The following is a 22,799-nucleotide window of genomic DNA, read 5'->3' as shown; positions in this document are numbered from 1 at the left end:
GGGCATGCGATTAATTAGGAAAGTGGCAGTTTGAAAGGCTTCGGTCCAATATTTATGAGGGACCAAGGCGTGAGAAAAAGTGAAATACTCGTTTCGACAATGTTTCGGTGCGACATTCAACACTTCTATTTTGTTGATATGAATAAGGACAAGTGATTCTATGAGAAATGCCACATGATTGAAAAATCGACTTAAAAGGGCGAAATTCCCCTCCCCAATTTGACTGTACCAAAATAATACTTGTAGAAAATGTATTACTTACAAAACGGAGGAAAGCAAGAATTAAGGAAGAAACATTTTATTTAGATTACATAGGAAATAACCAAATAAACTTAGAAAATTCATCCATTATTAACAAGTAAAATCGAGAGCCATTAGTAGAGAGAACGGATGCTGGACCCCATACATCTAAAAATAAAAGTTGAAAAGACCTGTGAGAGCGAGATGGAGATGAAGGGTGTGGGAGAGCATGAGTTTTAGCATGTGAGCAGGCTGAACAGTGAGCAAGGGCTGCGTTTGAGGTTAGAGGAAGCCGAAATCTACGAAGAATCAGTGAAGTGGTGCGGAAAGAACCTTGAGTGCCAGAGCTGAGGTGAGGTACGTGTGTTAATCAGTGCTTGTGGAAAAGATGTTGTCAAGGGCACTGTAGTGAACGGCAAGACATACAAGTCATCTTCAACACGATCCTGAAGAAGAACTTCCTGGGAGCGTGAATCCTTCACAAAAAAATAGCTAGAGTGAAATTCAAAAAATACACTATTTTCATGACAAAATTGACGAAATGAGCGGAGATTGCGAGATATAGAGGGAACATGAAGTAGATTGCACTAAAGAAAATTGCCAAATGAGGAATGCATATGAGTTGAGCCAGTGTGTTGTATTGGCAAGGTCGATCCGTCGTCAATGCTAACTTGGTCGGAGCCCTGATATGTTGCAGAATCAAGATTGAAATTGTTGAAAGGGAGACCACCTTTCCATCTGGCCCTCTTTTGGTTGATGACTTCTTGAGAACCTGCACGCTTCCAACTCAAGCAAGGCTTCTGAGGCCTGTCTAGTCACCACTTTAGGATGCAGGAAGTCCTTTTAGAAGATAAACTTGTTCCTTCTATGCCAAATGAGTCTCGACACAGTGGCAAATTCTTCCAGGACCTTCATCTCAGCATACTGACAAAGTAAGTGCCATAGCTCACTGAATGTCATGGGAGGAAAATATTTCTTCTGAAGGAACCTAGAGCATAGGCCCTACACATCCTGAGCTGCAGGGCAGCTCCATGCCATATGGAAAACAGTTTCCTCTTCTCTCAAACAGATTGGGCACCAAGGCTTCTCAGAAATTTTCTTTTCGAACAAGTTGCTTAGTGAGGGGAGACCATTTCTACATGCTTTCCAAAGAAAATTCTTAGTAGATGGTACCACATTAAGCTTCCATAAGACCTTTCATTCCTCTGAGAGCTGCTCTCTATTAGAGGATTGACCCTGAGCTTGAGTCAACAATTCCTTTTGGAGGTAGTATGCCCTTCAAACTGTGAAAAGGCCATCTGCAGCACTCCTCCATATAAGCTTGTCTGGGCTATTAGATGCACTAAGAGGGATTTGAGTAATGAGTTTAGCTTCCTCTTCTCCAAACACCTCCTCAATAAGAAGCTGGTTCCAAGTTTTAGTATCTGGATCAATCAAACTGCTAACTCGAGCTTGGATATCACTGTCCTGCCTTGCACTTACCACTTTATCTGAGATAGTCTGAGGAAGCCACTTGTCCACCCATATTTTAATACTGCATCCATTTCCAACCCTCCACATTGAACCCTTTTCAACCAAAGGTTTAGTAGCCAGAACACTCCTCTAAATATATAAGGGTCTATGGCCAGCTTTAGCCTCCCCAAAAGAAGAATTAGGGAAGTATTTCAATTTTAATACCCTAGAAACTAGAGAGAGGGGGTGTTGAATAATACGCCAGGCTTGCTTTGCCAACATGGCAAGGTTAAAACTTTCAATGTCTTTGAAGCCCAAGCCCCCCTCAGCTTTAGACCTTCCCATTATATCCCATGAGACCCAATGCACCTTCCTCCCCTTATCTTGCTGTCCCCACCATAAATTGTGCATAATAGAATTCATTTGTTTAATGAGTGACCCAGGAAGCTTGAATACCCCCATGCAGTAGGTAGGAAGGGCTTGGACTACTGCCTTTAGCATAATTTCTTTGCCTGACTGAGACAAAGTTTTAACTTTGAAGTTGCCAATTCTTTTCTTCATTCGGTCTAGAAGGCTTTTAAAGGAACCAACTCTTGATCTACCCACCAAAGCAGGCAGCCCAAGATATTGCTCATATGAGGTGCTAGATCTTACTCCAGCAATCTGGAGAATTAAGGATTGAGCTAGTTGAGGGGTATTTCTGCTGAAATGAATGGAGGTTTTCATCGGCAAAGAACAAGTGGTTAATGTGAAGCTGAACCGTTGCAATTGGGATGCTATAAATATCATCTCGAGCCTCAGCTAGGATTAACATGTTGCTTAGCACCTCTGCACAAAGAATGAACAAGTATGGGGACAAAGGATCCCCCTGTCTAATCCCTTTCGAAGGAGAGAAAGTTTGCTGAGGAGAACCATTCACCAGTATGGAGTAGGAAACATTTTCAACACAATTCATGGTCAGTTTGATCCAATTCTCTGGGAATCCCATCTTGGACAGAACTGCTTGGAGGAAAGGCCATTCAATTAGATCGTAAGCTTTGCTCATGTCAAGTTTTAAAGCCATGTGGCCTATCTTCCTTTGTAGCTTGCTGTTCATGGACTAAAGAGCCTCAAAAGCTATAATAACATTATCAGAAATTAATCTACCAGGAATGAAAGCTGATTGTGTAGGAGAAATTATCTTAGGAAAAAAAATTTTTGAGTCTGTTTACAATGGTTTTGGAAATGATTTTATATATGACATTGCACGGGCTTATGGGTCTAAAATTAGTGACCAACTTAGGCTCTTTTACTTTAGGAATCAATACAATATAAGTTTCATTCAGATTATGAAGGCTACCCCCTTCATTGAGAACAAAAAGGGCTGCCTCGCATACCTCCTTACCTATTGAGCTCCAATGGTGTTGGTAGAAATTTGGGGGAATCCATCAGGTCCCGGGGAGCTAAGGGGAGACATTTGGAAAATGGCCTCCTCTACTTCCTTTTCAATGAATCTTTTCGACAAAAGAGAGCTCATATCACTGTTAATTCTGGCCTCTACGCTTCCAAGGCAATCCTCAATACTTTCTGGCCAGGAAGTAGAAAACAAGCTTTGAATAAAACTTGAAAATGGGCAGCTATTTCCTCTTGAGAGACAGCTACCTTTCCCTCTTCATCCTTTAAGAGTTTAATCATGTTCGTCTTTCTCCTTTGGTTAGCACACTGATAAAAAAACTTTGAGTTTCTATCCCCATCCTTTAGCCACTTTTGTTTAGCTCTCTGCTTCCAAGAGATGTCCTCTTCTTTCAATAGTTGATCAATTTCCCCTTGGATTCTATTCAACTCCTCCCCTAAGTTTCCTGTATTGGCTCTCTGTAAAGTATCTAGCTGCTTGAGTTTGTTGTTGAGCCTCCTCTTCGAATTCCCAAACTCCACTCTGCTCCATTTAGCTAGCCCTACTTTGCAGTTTGCTAATGAGGCCACTAACCTGTCCACCTTATTAGTGAACAACTGAGGACTCCTCTAGGACTCTGCAACCACCTCCTTACATCCCTCCCTAGCTACCCATTTTGCCTCATACCTGAAAGGTTTAGCCCTCTTTAAGTCCACTGTGCCCTTAGTATTCCACGAGACCAGTATAGGTATATGATCTGAGGAATGGACAGGTTCCACCTCAACTGTGTGAGATTTTCAGACATCAAACCATTGTACATTTCTAAGGGCTCTATCCAGTCTCTCCTTGGTGAATTGGGCTCATTCCCTCCTGTTACTCCACGTAAGCTTGTCCCCCTTATACCCTAAGTCACTCAAACCACAATCATTGAGAGCATCACAGAAGTCCTCCATCTGCCAAAAAGCTCTATCAGCAGCTCCCCATTTTTCATTAGCTAGCATAATTTCATTAAAATCTCCAACACACAACCAAGCCAATGGGGAATCTGGCTTTAAGGCCCTCAGCAGTCTCTAACTATCCTTTCTACCACTTGTAAACAGAGAGCCATAGAAGCCAGTTAGCATCTAGTTCAATTTCACTGTTTCATCCTTTACTAAGAGTGAAATATGGTTCTTTGAGTAAGTGTCCAGTGAAACACATAGTTCTTCTCTCCATATGAAAGCCACTCCTCCACTACTTCCTCTACTATCTACCACGAAGCTGCACTCAAACCCCAACCTGTTCCTTACTTTTTCCACTGTTTCTCTCCCACATTTAATTTCTATCAGGAATATGAGAGATGGGTTCTTACACTTCACAATCATGTTAAGCTCTCGAACTGTCTGAGGGTTCCCAAGCTCTCGGCAATTCCAACTTAAGCACATCATTGGTGTTGGTGGTGCTGCCTAGCAGCCACCACCATTTGTTCGTCCTCCTCTTCCTTTCTAGTCACACTAGTCCTTAGTTTCTTGTTATTAAGCACACTGATCACAGGCTCATAGTATGTTTGCAGACTTCTTTTTATTCGACATTGGGATGATATGTTTGGGGGAACTAGGTTAGCCACGGAATAATGCTGGTCCAAGAAGTTGTCTAGAGAGCTAATGTGACTGGCCAGAGAATTGGCAGTAGGAATGGGCACCTCATCTGCCTCTCTATTTTTCTTGGGCAAAGTCAGACCTTCCTTTCTATTTTCTTCTTGAAATTGGGTCCCATCAACTGTAGGTCAACCTTCCTGAAATGGCAATATCCCTTCTACTAAGAGAGGAAGATCTTGAGGCACATGGGAGGCCTTCTTTTCTATAATAGTAGGATTTTGCAGCTTTTTGCTTATGACTCTCACTTCTGGTTGTACTATACCTGTCATAGCCTTTTTGTAGTCAACAGACCTAGCTCCTTGATCTTCACTGTTTGGAGCCTGCCCCGAGCTTTCTTCCTGGTTTCCATGGTGTGGAGGCTGGAACGAGTTCCCACCATAGCGCTGCGTATCAGAAACTCCTGCTCTAGGAGGGGCGGCCCTAAGCCAGGGGCCATATTGGTGTCCTGCTTCCTTCTGAACAAAACGACTATTCCCTGAGCAAAGCCTGGTATGTTTGATAGCTCCACATTCAAAACAGAAAGATGGCAACCTTTCATATTTGAAAGGGATCCAGTGCTGCATCCTTTCCAACTCTAAAAACCTCTCTCGGATTAAAGGCTTTGTTATGTCAACCTCTACTCTGGCTCTTAATGTGCTTCCCCATCCACATCCTGCTTCATCGGTTTCAACCTCCTCCACACTTTCCATTCCAGAAAACAGTTTCACCCCAATCTCTCTTGTCATGCATGCTAGGGGCATATCGTGTGCTTGGACCCAGAAAAATTCTCTAGAGAAAGTTAACTCTTTTAATGGGGCTTGCCCGTCAATCTCTTGTAAACAAATAAGGTTTCTGTCAAAAGACCATGGCCTCCCCTAAAGGCTTGAAACACCTTAACTTTATCCCGTTCATGCTGGAACTCGACAAGCATCCTGTTTTCTCCCACGTCTTTGAACTGAAACCACCCCTTAGATCTCCAAACCTTTGACATGGTTGTCCTGAAGGCCTAACGGTTCACCACTCTGTCTGCATTGATCATTAAGAGTAAACATCTTTTGCCTTTTACCTTTAGGGATTCCAGAACTTCACTCTCCACTCTCATGATATCATACTCTCGTTCCATTAGAGAGAGCCCTTCCCATTTCTTCTGCAGTGCCTCCTCCATGATGGAGAAAAACAACCGAAAACTCCCTAGACCACGTCCAGAAGACTGAACCTCTTTGCCGAGCAAAGACTCTCCTCACCACCCAAAATTGTATAGTATATTTTGTTTAATGGACAAAATTACATTTTTATCCTTCGAGTCTCATGTTTTGAAATGAGGACTCTTTTGCCATCTCATCTCATTTGTTTCTCTCTCTCTCTCTTTATGTATCTTTGATTATATGAATGGTGTTTTATGTTTGAAAAGAACTAAGGCTTCATTTGTTTACGCAGTTCAAATAAGATGAGATGAAATATTTTGTTAAAAGTTGAATGAAATATTATTATAATATAATTTTTTAATATAATTTTTATTTTGAGATTTGAAAAAGTTGAATTATTTATTATATTTTGTGTAGAAATTTGAAAAAATTGTAATGATTATAAGATGAAATGCGATAAGATAGTATAGTTTTGTATAATCAAACTAACCCTAAAATGATAGATTTCTCAAATCAAAAGGTAAACAAATAATGATCCTGATTTCAAAAACAAAGTTCTAATTGAATCTGCCATTTTAATTATCAAAAATCTTATATTCTATGTTTATTATTCTTTTCAAATAAAATTGAGAGGATCTTGAACTAAATATAAATATCAAAGGTTCAATTCATTTTCATTAAAACCAAAGTTCGTGAAGTCAGATACAAAGAATAAAGGTTATTTGTTCAACTGATTCGTACAAAGTAGGGGATAGACTTCGATCAAACAGTATACCACATTATAATTAAGAGTACTTGCTAGAGGCACCGCTCGATAGAGCTATCGCTGGCTTTAGTATGTGTTTTTTGATGTATTTTTTTTTCATTTTTTTTCTTATAAAAAAATTTTAATACTTTTAAATATTTAAAAATAAATAAAATAAATTTAGAATATTATTAAAAAACATTTTCTTAATCATAAAGTAAAAAAAAAATATATTAAAAAATACTTCCTTAATCAGGAAATATTTTTTAATGATATTGTGAATTTTTTTATTTTTTTAAAATATTTAAAATTGTTAAAAAAAATCTATATAAAAAAAATTAAAAAGAAACACATAAAAAAACACACAACAGAGCCAGTGGTAACTCCTAGCGAGAGCTACCAGCGGTAGCTCTATCATTATTCTATAATTAATCATCTCTTTCTTCAGAAAGGGGAAGGAAATTAAAGGTAAAACAAAAAAAAAGTCCAAAGTCTTGCCACTAAATTCTTTTCTTTTATTCGAAATGATTTACAAAATCTTAAATTTATACAGATCTTGCACATTTTGTTAAAAAAATATAAAAAATATGAGATCCATATAAAAGAAGTAAGATTTACTCACCCTATAACCATAAGTGTGTGTTTCCTCCACATGCTTCTCCCAAAAAATAAATCCTTGGAATTTTCAAATGATGAGAATAAATTATATTTGTAATTCTAAGATATAAATCCGGTGCATTCTGTTTAAAAAAAAAAGTGGTTAAATATAAAATTTATATAAAAAAATTAATATTTTAATAATAATTTTATCTCTTTTTTAAATAAAATGTACGAAACTTACCCACACTGTAAATATATATAACATTACTTATTGATGAAATCACCGACCTCTAACCCTGCCGACTGAGATAACCAACGCACCAACAACCCAATTGATGCTTTACTTCAAGTGAAAATCGCGTCAGCAAGCATATGACTGGGCACTTTAAAATTTTTAAAACTTTTATTGAATATTTATAATACAGCTGTGTTATACTGTATCTTTACTAACACACTATAAGGAGTTTTCAATTTCATCAAGTTGATCTCAAACGACTTTAGATCAGTAGCTCAAGGATCAGTACTTAAGATGTATTATCATTTGTTATAATGTTAGCAAAATTGTGTTCATGTAGCTCAAGGAGTTGTCACTAAGTACATATTTATGATCGCACCATTATCCTTATGTTACTTTATAAATATTTTTTGTTGAAAAATACTATTTGCAATCGACGTGGGGAACCCCGCAGCATCGCGTCTGCCATGACAAAATAGAAACGACGTCGTAAAATACTCCCCATCCCCACAAAGCCCATTCCCATGAAGACAGAAGTCTGCTCTTCGTCTTCTCCTTCCCCACTCTCCTCCACTAACCTCATACCTTCCTTTGTTCTCGGTTACTCCATTAAGTCTGAAAACCTTACACGGCTAGACATACCAAGCACATGGAAAGCAATGGAGGTGCTATATGATTCTGGCAAGACTCGAGCCATTGGAGTAAGCAATTTCTCTACAAAGAAGCTGGAGGCTTTGTGTTTTGGTTACTCAATTATCAACTTTTTTTCTCATTTCAAGGTTATTCACCATTGAGTTCTCCCGCTATGGAGATTATAAAAAATGGGGTCCTTAAAAACTCAATTCTCCTTTGGTTTGTAGAAAATTTGGAGAAGACTCCCGCACAAGTGGCTCTTCGTTGGGAACTGCAAATGGGTCACAATGTACTGCTTAAAAGCTCAAATGAGACAAGGATTTGACCCAAAACCAATATGTCGAAAAACAAAATCAAACGAGGAAGTTGAGACGACGTCTTCGTTTGTTCTTCGAGAGGGTCATTTGTGTACTTACGAGTTGAAGGCAACAAGAAAATTATTGAACTTCTCCAGTAAAACAAGAAAATTACCTACAACTTGGGCTCAGGGAAGGAGAAGGCAATCCCCGAACCAATCAAAATCAACCTATACTACCTAAAGCAGACTCATCGTAGTATACCAATTCCTAAACAAAAACGGACCAAAATCTCAGCTTTGGATACTGAAGCAAAAAATTAAAACTGAATCCCATTCAAGATGAAGAAAATCTAAAACCACCAAATCACTCCCAAAAACTCACTAATCATCATTATTAATCTTCATCAATCATCATTAAGAAACAAAACTAAGCCACCACCATGTTCAAACCAAGTCAAAACCTCCAAAACAATGGGTTGCTCCCAGAATCCCTTACCTTCTTAGCCTCTTGCTCTTCTCCATCTCCATCCCTTTTTTTTTTTTCTTCTCTGATTTCAGCTTTCCTCATTTTTGATTTTTGATTTTCTTCTCCCAAAAAATATAAAAACAGGAGACAGGGAAATGATACTTTTGTGAGCATTTTTTTTAATATCATCTAATGTGCCCAGTCGATGCAGCGGGGGTTCCCCACCCCAGTTGCCCCTGAAAGAATTGTTTTTTGCTAGGCTATGTATAAGCCACATTTTGAATTGAGCATTTCTATGCATCAGCTAGTTGTAGCACACCTCACAATATATATATATATTTTTTTTAATGAGGTGTACTGTGATTATGGGCTGATGCAAATATATTTTCTTTTGAGTTTTTTATTAAGAAATTATATTCAGCAACTAGTCCAATTTTCCTACACTGCACACCATGACGTGGTGAGCCCGATTTGAATGCCATGTCACTATTCTCACCACACACCGTCAAAGGTTTTCGAAAGGCATCACTCGTCCGTAATATGACTATGTACTCAAGACACAATCTAATTTTGCCCAAAAAATGATGGTGATAAATCACATTTTTCTTATTACTATCATTACTTGAGTTTGTTTTCTTCATTCATTGTTAGTATTAATAGCATATTATTTTCATTTTTTTAATCTTGAAAATCCAATTAGGATACAAACGAGAAATAATCATCTTTTATTCTGAACTCTTATAACCAAGTATCGATTTGATGAGATTTCATGTGATGTACATTAAACAAGCTAGTTGATGAAATTATATTATTTTTTATACCATCAAAAAGTTTTACCAATGTATTTATATGGACGGACATCCATTAGAGATTTTTTCTAAATATCAGGTTAGAGTGGGAGAGAGATGGAATGTATCCTAAGTTATTTACTAAATATTTAATGTCGCTTTGGAAATGATGGGACAAGAATTTCTCTAGTTCACCTAAAATAAATAGTATCCATTTGACACAAAACATAAGATTTTTTAGCCATTGTGCGTTAAAGAATAATTGGAATGATAAGTGAAATAATTATAATCATAATATTTAGGGTTGAACAAAAATTTGACTCCAAATTCAACTTCGAAGCGATCCTATTCTAACTCTAACAAAACAAAGTCGGAGTTGGATTTTTTTTTTATTTTTTCAATCGTAGTCGGATGTGTAGTCCGATTGATTCCAATATTATTGATATGTTATAAAAATATTTATTTACTATATATTGATCATATATACTAGTATAGTTATATACTTATATAGCTATAACTTATATAGTTAAATTCAATAATATACTAGTGTGAGTTAATTATTATAAAATAATATACTTATACTATAATATAAATGGACTAATAATAGTTTAGTGTGTATATACATTATAGTATTACTACCGTACATAATTAATTATAGAAATAAGTTAGACACTAGTATTGAAATAAGTCTAGTATAATAAGTTTCTGGGGATGAGATTAGTCCTGTGATTTTTTTTACTTTGTTGTTGGGCTCCTATTATGTTTACTATTAATAATTTTTTATAATTAAAATTTACTGTAAATACTGATGTGGAATGACCATTAATAGGGGCATCTTTTTGGTCTTGTTCAAAGAGTTTTGGTTATCTATTTAGTAAATTTGAAATTTGTAAGCTCACAAAAAGGTTTTGTTAAAAAATGAGCTAAATATGAAACTAAAAAAAAAAAAAAAAAAAATCCAAAAAAGCCTAAATCCGACTCCGCTCCGACAAGTATGAATCAAAGTCGAATTTAGGGGATTCCAACTCCGACTGGATCGGTACTCACGCCTAATAATATTTAATATTTTGAAGTAAATGAAATTGACTCTATTCTAAATTTTAAACTTAAAGGGATGACAAAAAAATATTATAAAATTCAGGTTAGGTTTGGATAGTGAGTTGAGATGAAAGTTGAAAGTTGAATAAAATATTATTAGAATATTATTTTTTAATATTATTATTGTTTTAAGATTTAAAAAAGTTGAATTATTTATTATATTTTGTGTGAAAATTTAAAAAAGTTGTAATAATTAGATGAGCTGAGTTGAAATGAATTGAGGGGATTTGTTAATCCAAACCGACCTGAATGTATCTCTATCCTCAATTTCCTTAAAGCATTGGATTAAATACCACGTGAAAACAGTGTCCAAACTCTAAAGTTTCTTTATACTACAATGTTGTAGCTAGGGCTGTAAATGAACTAGTCCGTATGATTGCTCACCCAATACTCACTTAACTTGTGAAAAAAAAAAAACTTGATCATGAAAGCAGAAATCCGTTTGATTAGTAAATGATATATATTCGATTAAACTCGACTCGACTCGGCTAAGACTCATTTGGGCGTGCTCGTTCATGCTTGACTCGACTTGTTAGCTCGACTCGATTAGACCTCGTCCATAATTTATTTCTATATATTATCATTCTTACACACACACACACATATGCTTCTATACATGTTAAATTGAACAACACAATAATAGTTGCCTTTATAATTAAATATGTAGTATGTAACCCAATTACTTATGGCTATTAAATATAATTCATAATTATATGTTAGTTAATTAAGTATTTAAGCGATTAATTATAGTATATATTTTATAATGTGCAATAGTTAGTATATAGGACTTGGTAGTTTCATTATATACTATAATGTATAACCATATAAGAAATGTAATCATAAAGATGTTATAATTTTATAGTTCAATATAGTTTATATATTAATTGTAAAAATTTTCATTAGATTTAATATTTTTTTTTTGTACTTTGGTATTTTTAATTATTCAATGTATTAAAAAAAAATATAAGAGAAGAAACAAAACTCGAGTAATAATTCGACTTGTTCAGCTCGGTTCAGACTCGTTAAAAAGTATAAATAAAAATTGATAAATGACTCGACTCGGTTCGAGCCCGTGTTTGATTAACACAAACTTGACTCAACTCAACAAATTTGAACTCGAGTTATTTGAGTCTAACTTAACACGATAATCCAAAAGCTACACTCCACTCACATCGATAAGAGCCTTGACTACAGCGGCCGAGTCAAAGGGTAGATCCATTTTGTCATATTAAAACTAACATGGGCCTGGCCCACCCATGCTATTTAAAACTAAAAAACCCCAATAAAGTTGCATCTGAACTTTTGGAAATTTTGAAAATGAAGCTTTGGCGAATAAACTGTTCATCTGGGTAGAGTATTTTTCCGGCCTGATCTGGAATCCGTAAAACCACCTACCAAAAACTAAACCCCCCCCCCCCCCCCGCCCCCAGTCTCTCTCTCTCTCGGCTCTCCCGCTCTCTCGTTACGCTTGCTAAAGAAACCTTGCCTCCATCGTGACCCCGTGAGCCGTGACCTCATAGCCGGCGCCGCATCTTCGTCGCCGTCGGCCTTTCCCTCTAGGGCGTTGTTCACTTGTTCGGGTACTCTCTCTCTCTCTCTCTCTCTCTCTCTCTCTCCCCCTGTAACTATGATTCTGTGCGTGAGTACGTAACTATGATTCTGTGCTTGTTCACTTGTATATCTTTTATTTGTTGTTGAGAAGAGTACTGGACCTCCATTGGATTTCTGGGTTTGGCTTTGCTTGTATGGTTTGGTGATTTGACGGCATGTTGGCTTTCCAAGAGAGAAAAGTCTCGTTTCTGCATATATATGATCTGGTAGCTCCAAGATAAAAAATTTTGTTCACAATCGTTAGTCTAGGACTCGGCCTGATCTGGGTTTGGGTTGAAAATTATTTGAGTATCTTTTGTTGTCGAATGGATGAGGCCCATCTTACATCCTGTTACAGTACTTAATGTTTACTTGAGCCTCCATTTTTTTTTTTCTATTCCTGGATATTATGTTCCCCACTTGCAGTAGTGACAGATCAATCAGTGTTAGGAAATTCAGTGCATCAAGTTGCTGTCAAAACACACTGAAACAAACTTGAAAAAGTTTTCATTTATGTAATTATTCATAGTCTTTTTTTTTTTTTTTTCCTTGTTTTTATCTTTTATAAGATGTAAATCAGTGTATCTAAACTTTTACAAGTCAATTAAGATCAGTTTCATATAAGAATTACAAAACAATTTCAAGTGATCAGATCAGAATCTTATCAGCATGCTTGCAACTGCAAATCAAGGACTCTGGAAATCCAACCAAGCCAGCCCATGGCTATAGCCATGGACATAAAATAAGCCCACATTCAGATTTAAATAGCCTACATGGCCACCTGATCCAGTTTCAACCTAAACATCTACCAATATTGATAGCCCAAATGGCAACTAGGAAGGGTAATCATGTCTTAGATAATATCAGTCCAAAACATGTGTTTTGTCTTTTAACCAGAAAATTTGAATTTCTGCTTGCATTACACAGCTTGTTGGAATTTCATACTTAGTTCTGTTTTTTTAGCTCTATTGAGACTAGAGTTCATTATGTTGAGTGTTAATTGTTAGAATCCAGATTATATTGAGCAATTTTGTGTTGTTGAACAGTTAATATTATATTGAGCAATTTCATATTATATGGGCAATTATTAGTGTTTGATTATTTATTTCAACTTGATTTTGTGTTGTTGGAACATTTTGAAGTTGAAACCCTAGCGAAGTACCTTCCTCAAACTTCTATTTCTCAATGAAAATGGTGATTTTCCAAGCAAGAACTTGGCTCTCAAGAAGATTTTCATCTGTTTCTTCCCATCCTTTGCGAGTTTGTGTTGTTGGAAGCGGACCCGCTGGCTTCTACACCGCCGAAAAGGTACAACTTCCATCCCCCTCTCATTAACACGCATGAGTTTGCTTGTATATTGGTTTGCTTGCTAAGAAAATGATCCTGTAAAATACTGTGGCGCTGTGACAGTTCAAGTTAAAATCATAAGCTTTGGTTTCCTTTTTGCTCACTTAGCAACACTGTAAATGAGGTGCTTCTGTTTGAATAATTGCACGTTTCCAGATGTTGAAGGCGCATCAAGGAGCGCAAGTTGATATCATTGATAGATTGCCCACGCCATTTGGCCTAGTACGCTCTGGTGTAGCGCCTGATCATCCCGAAACAAAGGTAAGACCACTTGACGATATCTAGTTTGTAGTACTATCCATGGTTCTTTATGAATTTGTAGTAATGATTTCTGGATAGTTTACATGTAGATTATATGACTTTGTATGACCGTTAAACTTCTTCCTTTTGTTCTTGATGTGTGTATGTGAAATGCTTGTCTTAATTGAGCTTAGTTTATCAGAAAACTTGCAACAGATTGTGGTCAATCAGTTTTCCCGGGCTGCACAACATGAACGGTGCTCATTTTTTGGAAATGTGACGCTTGGGTCTTCTCTTTCTCTGGCAGAGCTTCGTGAGTTATACCATGTGGTGAGATGCTAGCACTATGCTGTCATATGCTGGAAACAGCATCTTTCAAGTATTATATAATCTTTGTTTGATCGGCATTATGTTTGAGCAGGTTGTGCTAGCCTATGGTGCTGAAAGTGACAGAGTTCTGGGTATTCCTGGAGAAGTATGTTTAATACGAACCAGTGTCTAATTGGTGTTCTTTCTTTACATTTTCAGTGCTCTATAGAATTCTGAACTTTGATTATGTTTAGAACCGTAGGTGTTGATTAAATGTTGAAGTATGGAGTTTGCTTATTGTGACTCTTGTAACGAGCCTTTTTCTAGGATCTTATTGGCATACACTCAGCTAGGGAATTTGTTTGGTGGTATAATGGACATCCAGATTGCAAAAACCTAGATCTGGAGCTGAAGAACACTGATACAGCTGTCATCCTTGGTCAGGTATCTTTCATGTTTGTGAATTGCAACAAAGCAACTTCTTTTACATATTATTATTCAAGCATTCCCTATTACAGCCTAAATAAGTAATAGTATTTAGGATATGTGCTGCAAAACTAATTAGGTAGATCACGGTCCTTGTTGAAGGAGCTTAGGGACAATGGGGAGTTAGTGAGAGCGTGCTTAAGTTAGAGAATGTTTCATGTTGATGTATAAGACTGTTCATCCGGGTTTCGGACTGGGTACCTGGGTATACCCGGCCCGGAACCCGGGTTTTAAATTCGGGCCGGGTTTCGGCCTGGATATACCCGGGTTATGACCCGGGCCGAAACCCAGAAATCTTACCCTTTTTTTTTTAATAACTAAAGGTTCATATTTAATTAAATTTAAAAACATAATTCTGTTTGAATGCATAATTCTTTTTATGTAAAAGCCTATATTTATTTAAAAATTTTCAAAACAACAAATTTCAAACCATAATTATTTTTTATACAAAAGCCTTTATTTTATTAAAAAAAAATTTAAAGTCAAGTTGGAACGCATAATGTGTTCTAAATACTAAATGCATAAATTCATCTATGCATGCATCACAATGCAATCCACTACATATTACATTATTTGTTATTTATACATTACATTACAAAATACAAAATTACAATATATAAATTACAGAATCAGTAGCATGTCCATCAATGATTTAATCTCCACACCAAATAGCAACTTCAAGTAATTGGATGGAGAGATCCTGCAAAACACAAAAAGTTTTGAACAATGATTATAATCAAGGATTAAGACAAATTCCACTTACTAAATTAAAGATTAAGATGAGAATGGATTCTTATGCTTCTTTTTTTTTTCCAAAATACTCCCACACTAACAAATATTTTGTAGAGCTTTCATTCAAAAACATATCCCTAGACAGCCACTTCTCTTAGCAAAATTAATAAACAAGAAAATAAAACAGAGTAGTACTCAACCATAAAAAAGCTACACATTCTCTCTGTCCTCACACTCATCAACATTAATGTATATATAGTTTCTCTAGCAAAGACGATGACTACTCCAATTCATAAACTTAAAAAGCTTTAGACATCTAACAAGAAAAATAAATGCATGAGATTAAAACTTGTAATAGATATTTACAGTTAAATATGAGAAACGTGATTAGAGGACTAGTTGCTTCACCAAAGATAATGATAGCTTGATGGAAACATGAAGCTTTAAAAATGTAAGCCATGTTGATCTTCCCACCTAAAAAGATCTACCAGGTCAATGAACCAGAACATAGCAATGAGATTGGACCACAAGAGGAAGGCTACAACTTCTAAAGTCTGAAACTGGATTGAACTTGGCTTAACTCTCTGAATTCTTTGCTTTTCCTAAAAATATTTTGGAACCCAAAGGCCCCAATTTTTTTTCCCAAAGTCCACCCATAATCACAACTAATTTTTTTTAAAAAAAATCTAGAAAAATCAAAGATACAACATCCTAAAAACCATTTCTTCCAATAATAACAAATCTTCATTATATATATATATATATATATATATAGTTTTCGGATATAACAGATCTAAACAAATCTAAATAGATCTAAACAAATCTTCCAAATAATAATAACCCACGGCTCTAGCATTTTGCAGCTAAACAGATCTAAACAGATACTCCTCAAACATTCAAACATTCTCATAAAAAAAAAAAATCCAAAATCAACAAAGAGAGAACAAAACAGAGGAAAGAAAGAAAATATATCCAAACGGAAATAGGTTCTAATCTCTTGGTTCCCAAGCTCAAGCACTTCCACCATTCGGCATCGCAGATAGCAGAGAGAGAGGTAGAGCAGATGAGAGAGTGATTCGGTACCGGACCGGGTTTATTCCGGGCCGGAACCCGTAACTGGTACCCAGTTACTGGGTTCCGGACCGGGCCGGGAAAAAACTTGGCCCGGATGAACAGTCCTATTGATGTATTGTTGAACTGAAAATATGAACCTGGATGAGTGAACTGGCTAGTTTTGTTTGTTGTGACCAATGCCAGATACTTGGGAGAAGATTTTTGTTTAGTTACGAAGAGAAATGATGATGTGAATTGGGAAAACAGAGAAGTAAAGACTGCCCTATGATTGACATGCAAGATAACAATACAAGTTAAAACATACATGGACTTAAAAGCATATGGATACTTTTTTCATTAGAGATGCCTAAAGTATGAAGTTGTAAATTAAATTTTGTAGGTAACATCTCTCTCTCTTTACTTTCAGGGTAACGTAGCTCTTGATGTTGCACGTATCCTTTTACGGCCGGCAACAGAATTGGCAACAACTGATATTGCCAGCCATGCTTTGGCTGCTTTAGAGGAGAGCTCTATAAGGTTTCTGTTCTACCATTTTGTAGCAGTGAGATAAATGTATCACTTTGTGTAATATGAGAAAATATGCAGGAAAGTGTATTTGGTTGGAAGACGTGGACCAGTCCAAGCAGCTTGTACCGCTAAAGAGTTACGTGAGGTTCTTGGTAATTTTCATTCCACTTGCTCAGCACATTGTTATTCATTACCTTTTTACTTCAAACAAAATTCATTGCCCTTTTCTAGTGCTGGGAAAAGATTTTGCATTGGGAGTCTGTTCAGGCCAAAAAACCACAACCTGCAGTACATTTGAGCCTTTTGACACATTTTCTGAGATCCTCCAATTCCAAGTTTCGAAAGTTCAATTCAAACTAGTGTTTTTTGAAGTACTATTTTATTATTGACAGAGATGGTTGATTAGTTTTATATTAACTTCCACTGTTTGGTTTTTTATTGCCGTTTTGGTGTTTGTTCTCTTAAGAATTAATTAGAGGATGGTGGATCAGTAAATTTTTTTAGTTATAGCATTTTTCATCCACAAATCATGTGCATCGCGGTCTTATTGAATTAATGTAAATAGTTTCATTAACATTTACCAAGTATGCTTTAATATAACTGTTTGTGCAGTACACAAATTTTCTAATGTTGCCCGTGTATGATGTCTAATAGTTGGTCATTCAATGTGTAATAATTGCTTCTAATTATTTTCTCTGATTTTGTTATATGAATACTTCCTTTAAAATGTGAAATTAGTAGAATAATTGGTATCTTATTGCAGGCATTAAAGATCTTTATATTCAAATTCGGGAAGCTGATCTTCTTAAGACCTCGAAAGATGAGGTATATCTCTGATCTCAGTTATTTCTGTGTGCTTTTCACAGAATTGAACGGGTTTTGTTTGCTACAAAAAGGATGAGTAAAATAGAATAACAAGGACAAGAACAACAATACTAATAATGAGGTTTGGTTTTTGCCATGTTAAGGTTCTTTTTTGTGATTAAATAAAAAATGCACCTATTATAGCTACTCTATCTGGTATTTTTTTTTTAGTATTTGGTTTGTTATATTGATTTTATCTGTGTTTTGATGCTGTCATTGGGCAAAGGAAGAAATAAAGAATAATCGAATTCAGAGAAGGGTTTATGAGTTGCTCTCTAAGGCAGCGACCACTGGACATTCCTATCCAAGATCAGGTCAACGTGAACTCCATTTTGTTTTCTTCCGGAAACCAGATATATTTCTGGATTCAGATGAAGGAAGAGGCCATGTTTCTGGTGTGCACTTTGAGAAGACAGTTCTTAAAGGTAGTAAACCTTCTTGTGTGGTTGCAATTCTCTTATGCAGTACTGAGCATACTATTGTAGATTCAATTCGTAAACCAACTAGCTATGTTCCATTCTTCATAATTACTGATGGGCTTTTTTGAATGGTATTGGAAAATGGATCCTTTCCAAAGTTACCAAGTATTTCTAGTCTGTCCAAGTTCTGTGGTTATTATTGCATTATTCAATTTTTTATGTAGATGTTGGTGGTGGAAAACGAGTTGCAGTTGGTACTGGACAATTTGACGACCTTCAGTGTGGGTAATATACATTTTTTTTATAGTTTACATTATAAGTTATTAATCATTTTGCTAATACTCTATAGGTGTCTAATTGTAAATATAACTAAAATGTTTTTTGGTCGAAATTAGGCTCTGCCACATAGTGGTAGCAAAAAAAGGAAAAAATATAAATTACAAGAAGATGGAGGAGCTCCTGTCTTCCCTATAGAAAGAATGAACAAATTAAGCTGTCTACTCTATCTTCAATTCAGGTTACTGAAATGTGCTGACTACTTGGTAATCTGCTCTCTTTATATTTAGGATGGTGCTAAAGAGCATTGGATACAAATCAGTACCAGTCGTTGGTTTGCCCTTTGATCATCAGAAAGGTAAAACAATAGATTGGATCCACCAAATAGGAATGTTCCATTCTTTTTCATTCTCATTGCTTGCAAGTAATATTTGTCTTGGAAATACAAGTGACTTCCTGTGTCCTTGGGCTGCCTATTTACTTGATGAATAAAATCTTATTTTATTTATGAAAATATATATGTATATGCTCTTATATCACATGAAGTGTTCTTCAGACAAGTTTGTAATATCTCCCCAAAGTCTGCTTGGTAAAGGCTTTATTTACTATGTGTTTGACATCCGAGGGGAAAAAATTCAAAACTTTTGAGTATACTTTGGATGTAGTCATTCAGTTATATTATGATGTAAAAAAACATGTCAATTTAATTGTGTGGCCAATTGAAATCCTTTGGTAGCTAATCACTAGGCAGTACACATATGGAGGACATCTGCTAACTCTCACCTTTTTCTTTCTGTTCTCCAAATATTGAGTTAATGAAGATTTTTTTTATTTTTTTTATAATTAATAAGAATTTCATTACCAAGAATAGGCACAGCCCAAGTACACAGGAAGTATACAAAGGAAATACCTACTACACACTAGAAAGCAGGAAACTACAACAGAAACTCAGTACATTATCATCATTCCTTACAAAGATCCTAGCCCACAAACTCAAAGTACAAAAGAAAAAATAATGAAGATCTTCAAAAGAACGCTCTGTCTTCAAAACATCTCCCATTCCTTTCCAGCCATAAACACCACATTGAACACAAGGAATCATTCTCCATCTAGTAGCAGCACATTTCCTTGCCTCAAAACCACGCCAACAGGCAAGGAGATCCACAACTTCCTTAGGCATCACCCAATATAAACCTATCTGACCAATAACCTCATTCCACAAAGACTTTGCCACCTCACAATGTGAAAAAAAAAAAAAAAAAAAAGATGATTTACATATTCATCATCCTTCTTGCACATGACACACCAATCAGCTATACACAAACCGCGTTTTCTAAGGTTATCCGTGGTCAATACTTTCCCTAGAGCAATCACCCAACTGAAGAACGCCACCATAGTAGGTACCTTCACCCTCCAAATGCTTTTCCAGGGGAATACACAGCCAGAATGACAATTAAGCACCTTATAAAAAGAATTGATTGAAAACCTGAAATTTCCAGCATGATCCCACAATAGCCTGTTCTCTCTTCACTGCATCACTTTTGAGTTATAAATTCTTTCCAGAAAATCTGAAACAACATTCACTTCCCAGTCATTTGAATCTCTAATAAACCTCTTCCCTTCCCCCACCTTAAATTTAATATGTTTAGAAAACTCCCCCCAATCTTTCCTAATACCCTTCCATAAACTCACCCGATACGCTTCTCTAACTTCATTAGAACACCAATCCCCCCACCCACTCCCATATTTAACAGCAACAACATTCTTCCATAAAGCATCTCTCTCTTCATGATATCTCTAAGGCCATTTTCCAAGGAGTGCTTTATTAAATAACCTCAAATTTCTCACCCCCAATCCTTCACAAGAAACCAGTTGACAAACCTTATTTCAACTAACCAAATGAAACTTATTGTTATCTCCTATTCCTCCCCATAAGAAATTACGATAAATTTTCTCAATTCTACTAGCAATCCCAGCCAGCAAAGGGAAAAGTGAAAGAAAATACGTAAGAAGACTATACAACGTACTCTTTATCAAAGTAATTCTTCCTCCTTTAGACAAATATAACTTCTTCCATCCAGCTAACCTTCTCTCAATCTTCTCAATAACCCCATCCCCATATCAAAACAGATTTGTGAGGAGTCCCCAAGGGAAGACCAAGATACTTTAGTGGCAGTGAAGCAATCTTACACTCCAAATATTAGCCAAATCTGAAATATTACCTATGGCACCCACCACAATTTCAAACTTGTTTAGGTTAATCCTGAGACCTGATACAGCTTCAAAACATAATAACAATGCTCACAAAGATCGAATATGTTCTTGATTGGGCTCACTGAAAATCAATGCGTCAGCAGCAAAAAGAAGATGAGATGATTTCATGCTATTCTGTTCCTCATTGCCCACCTCAAAACCCGACAAGTACCTTCCTTCTACCGCTACTTCCAACATTCTACTCAATGCATCCATGACAAGGACGAAAAGAAAAGGAGATAGCGGATCTTCTTGTCTCAAACCGCATGAACTATTAAAAAACCCAACCGGAGTGCCATTCACCAAAATGCAATGAAAATCCCAACTAATCTCTCATTTCTCTCCAAAACCACATCTCCCAAGCAAATACAAGAGAAAATCCCAACTAACATGGTCATATGCTTTTTTCATGTCCAATTTAATCAAAATTCCAGATTCATTTTATTTAATTCTGCTGTCTACATGGTCATTAGCAACTAATCCGAGTCAAGAATTTTTCTCCCTCTTACAAAGGCAATTTGAGATTTCGATATAATATTTCCCAACACCCCACTCATACGATTAGCTAACACCTTAGAGATTATCTTGTATACCCCATTCACCAAACTAATGAAGATTTAATGAATAAAGAATCAATGATATCATATTTATTTATGAAAGTGGCCTTAAAGGATGGTGTCATTTCCAGGTGTAGTCCCCAACATTAGAGGTCGAGTTCTCCACAATACTTCAGAAGATCCTACTCTGCTTGAGGAGGGCTTGTATGTATGCGGATGGTTGAAAAGAGGACCAACCGGGATCATTGCTACAAACCTCTATTGTGCTGAGGAAACTGTAAGTGGAATCTTTTGTCGCATATACTGAAGTACAAAGATGAAATGATCATGTCTTTCATACATCTTGCTAGGGGGCTGCTAATCTGGCAGATTGACATGGCAGGTTGCGAGCATATTGGAAGACCTTGATAAAGGAGTTTTGGCAACCAAATCTATCTCGCCCAAGCCAGGCAGAGAGGGTCTCCTCCACTTGCTAGATAACCGAAATGTCAGAGTCGTACCATTTAATGCTTGGGAAAAGATAGACTCCACAGAAAGGAGAGTTGGGAGTCTTAAAAACAAACCCCGGGAAAAATTAGCCACTTGGGAGGAGCTACTGAAAGCTGCAACGGAATAAATCAACTTCACATGTGAGGATTCTTTTTCTTTGCTTGAAGTGCCCCTTTTTGTGTTAAAGACAATAAAAAACCACCTATAGAAGGGAAATGTTGCCCCCATTTTTTTTTTATTTCCTGCTGTAATAATTCCAAGTTTATACATTCAAGTAATAAAAAATAAATCTAAAAGAGGTTATATGAATAAAATAAAATAGACGATTTAGTCTCGCAGAAACCAGGTAGTCCACCATGTGGAGACGGCGGATGCACTTGCTAAGACGTATAACAAAAGGCATTGAATACATCAGAATTTGATGTGTTTGTATTGGAAATATCATTAGAGATGACGAAACTGTTGAGGAGAAACCCTTCTTGGAGTATCATCAGAGTGATGCTATATACTCTTATTAATTTCTCATTTCCATCTTATTACGTTGACGTACTTCCGTATGTAAAAGCGTTTCTCCTCAGAATTGAGAATAAAATCCTGGGTATCGTAAATAGGTTTTTATTTTTTGGTATGAGAAAGATATAGTACAAACGGTGGGGGTGGGGAATCCCATCAAATACACTAAACAGGTTAATACATAACTAGAAATGAAAAGTAAAAATGGGAAATGGCTACACAAAGTCTGTCCTATGTCTCTTGGCCTGAAGCCAAGAAAATGCTACTGCTTGGGTATTTTTAGAACAACCCAGAATTGAGTTGTCATGAAGTGCGCTTTGTAATGATCTCGGATGAAGTAGATGTCATTGTACACCATACCCCCATTTTTTAAAAAAGCACAAAGCTCCTGGTCAACTAAAAGAAAAAATGGAAGAGGGTTGAAGTGCTTCTTCGTCAACGACTGGACTCTGGAG

The 22,799-nt window shown here is 36.3% G+C and overlaps 1 protein-coding gene across 4 annotated transcripts; it reads left to right on the top strand.

The window, feature by feature from the left end:
- The first annotated feature begins 12,104 nt into the window (after nt 1–12,104).
- On the top strand, nt 12,105–22,438 carry LOC121253144 (NADPH:adrenodoxin oxidoreductase, mitochondrial). 4 transcript variants are annotated; one of them, XM_041153079.1, is made up of 15 exons: nt 12,105–12,268; nt 13,433–13,586; nt 13,782–13,886; nt 14,082–14,195; nt 14,287–14,340; nt 14,502–14,618; nt 16,873–16,982; nt 17,052–17,125; nt 17,737–17,798; nt 18,064–18,262; nt 18,481–18,541; nt 18,823–18,890; nt 21,474–21,619; nt 21,725–21,971; nt 22,171–22,438. In XM_041153079.1, the coding sequence occupies exons 2-14, from the start codon at nt 13,464–13,466 to the stop codon at nt 21,956–21,958; spliced, it is 1,467 nt and encodes a 488-aa protein (XP_041009013.1). In that variant the 5' UTR covers nt 12,105–12,268; nt 13,433–13,463; the 3' UTR covers nt 21,959–21,971; nt 22,171–22,438. The 4 variants fall into 4 exon arrangements, with proteins under 4 accessions (XP_041009013.1, XP_041009014.1, XP_041009012.1 ...); XM_041153080.1 differs by lacking the exon at nt 22,171–22,438 and having other exon boundaries at nt 13,438–13,586; nt 21,725–22,126; XM_041153078.1 differs by lacking the exon at nt 22,171–22,438 and having other exon boundaries at nt 21,725–22,126.
- The last annotated feature ends 361 nt before the right edge of the window (nt 22,439–22,799 follow it).

The sequence above is a fragment of the Juglans microcarpa x Juglans regia genome, chromosome 2S (assembly GCF_004785595.1).
Source record: "Juglans microcarpa x Juglans regia isolate MS1-56 chromosome 2S, Jm3101_v1.0, whole genome shotgun sequence".
In the NCBI taxonomy this organism is placed as follows: Eukaryota; Viridiplantae; Streptophyta; class Magnoliopsida; order Fagales; family Juglandaceae; genus Juglans; species Juglans microcarpa x Juglans regia.
This window is presented reverse-complemented; position numbering and strand designations above follow the sequence as displayed.

Excerpts from the sequence above, each read along its gene's own strand:
- LOC121253144 (XM_041153079.1), top strand. The coding sequence starts at position 13,464 with ATGAAAATGGTGATTTTCCAAGCAAGAACTTGGCTCTCAAGAAGATTT. Across the intron at positions 13,887-14,081 it reads CTGATCATCCCGAAACAAAG|ATTGTGGTCAATCAGTTTTC; the intron begins GTAAGACCACTT and ends AACTTGCAACAG. Across the intron at positions 14,619-16,872 it reads CAGCTGTCATCCTTGGTCAG|GGTAACGTAGCTCTTGATGT; the intron begins GTATCTTTCATG and ends CTTTACTTTCAG.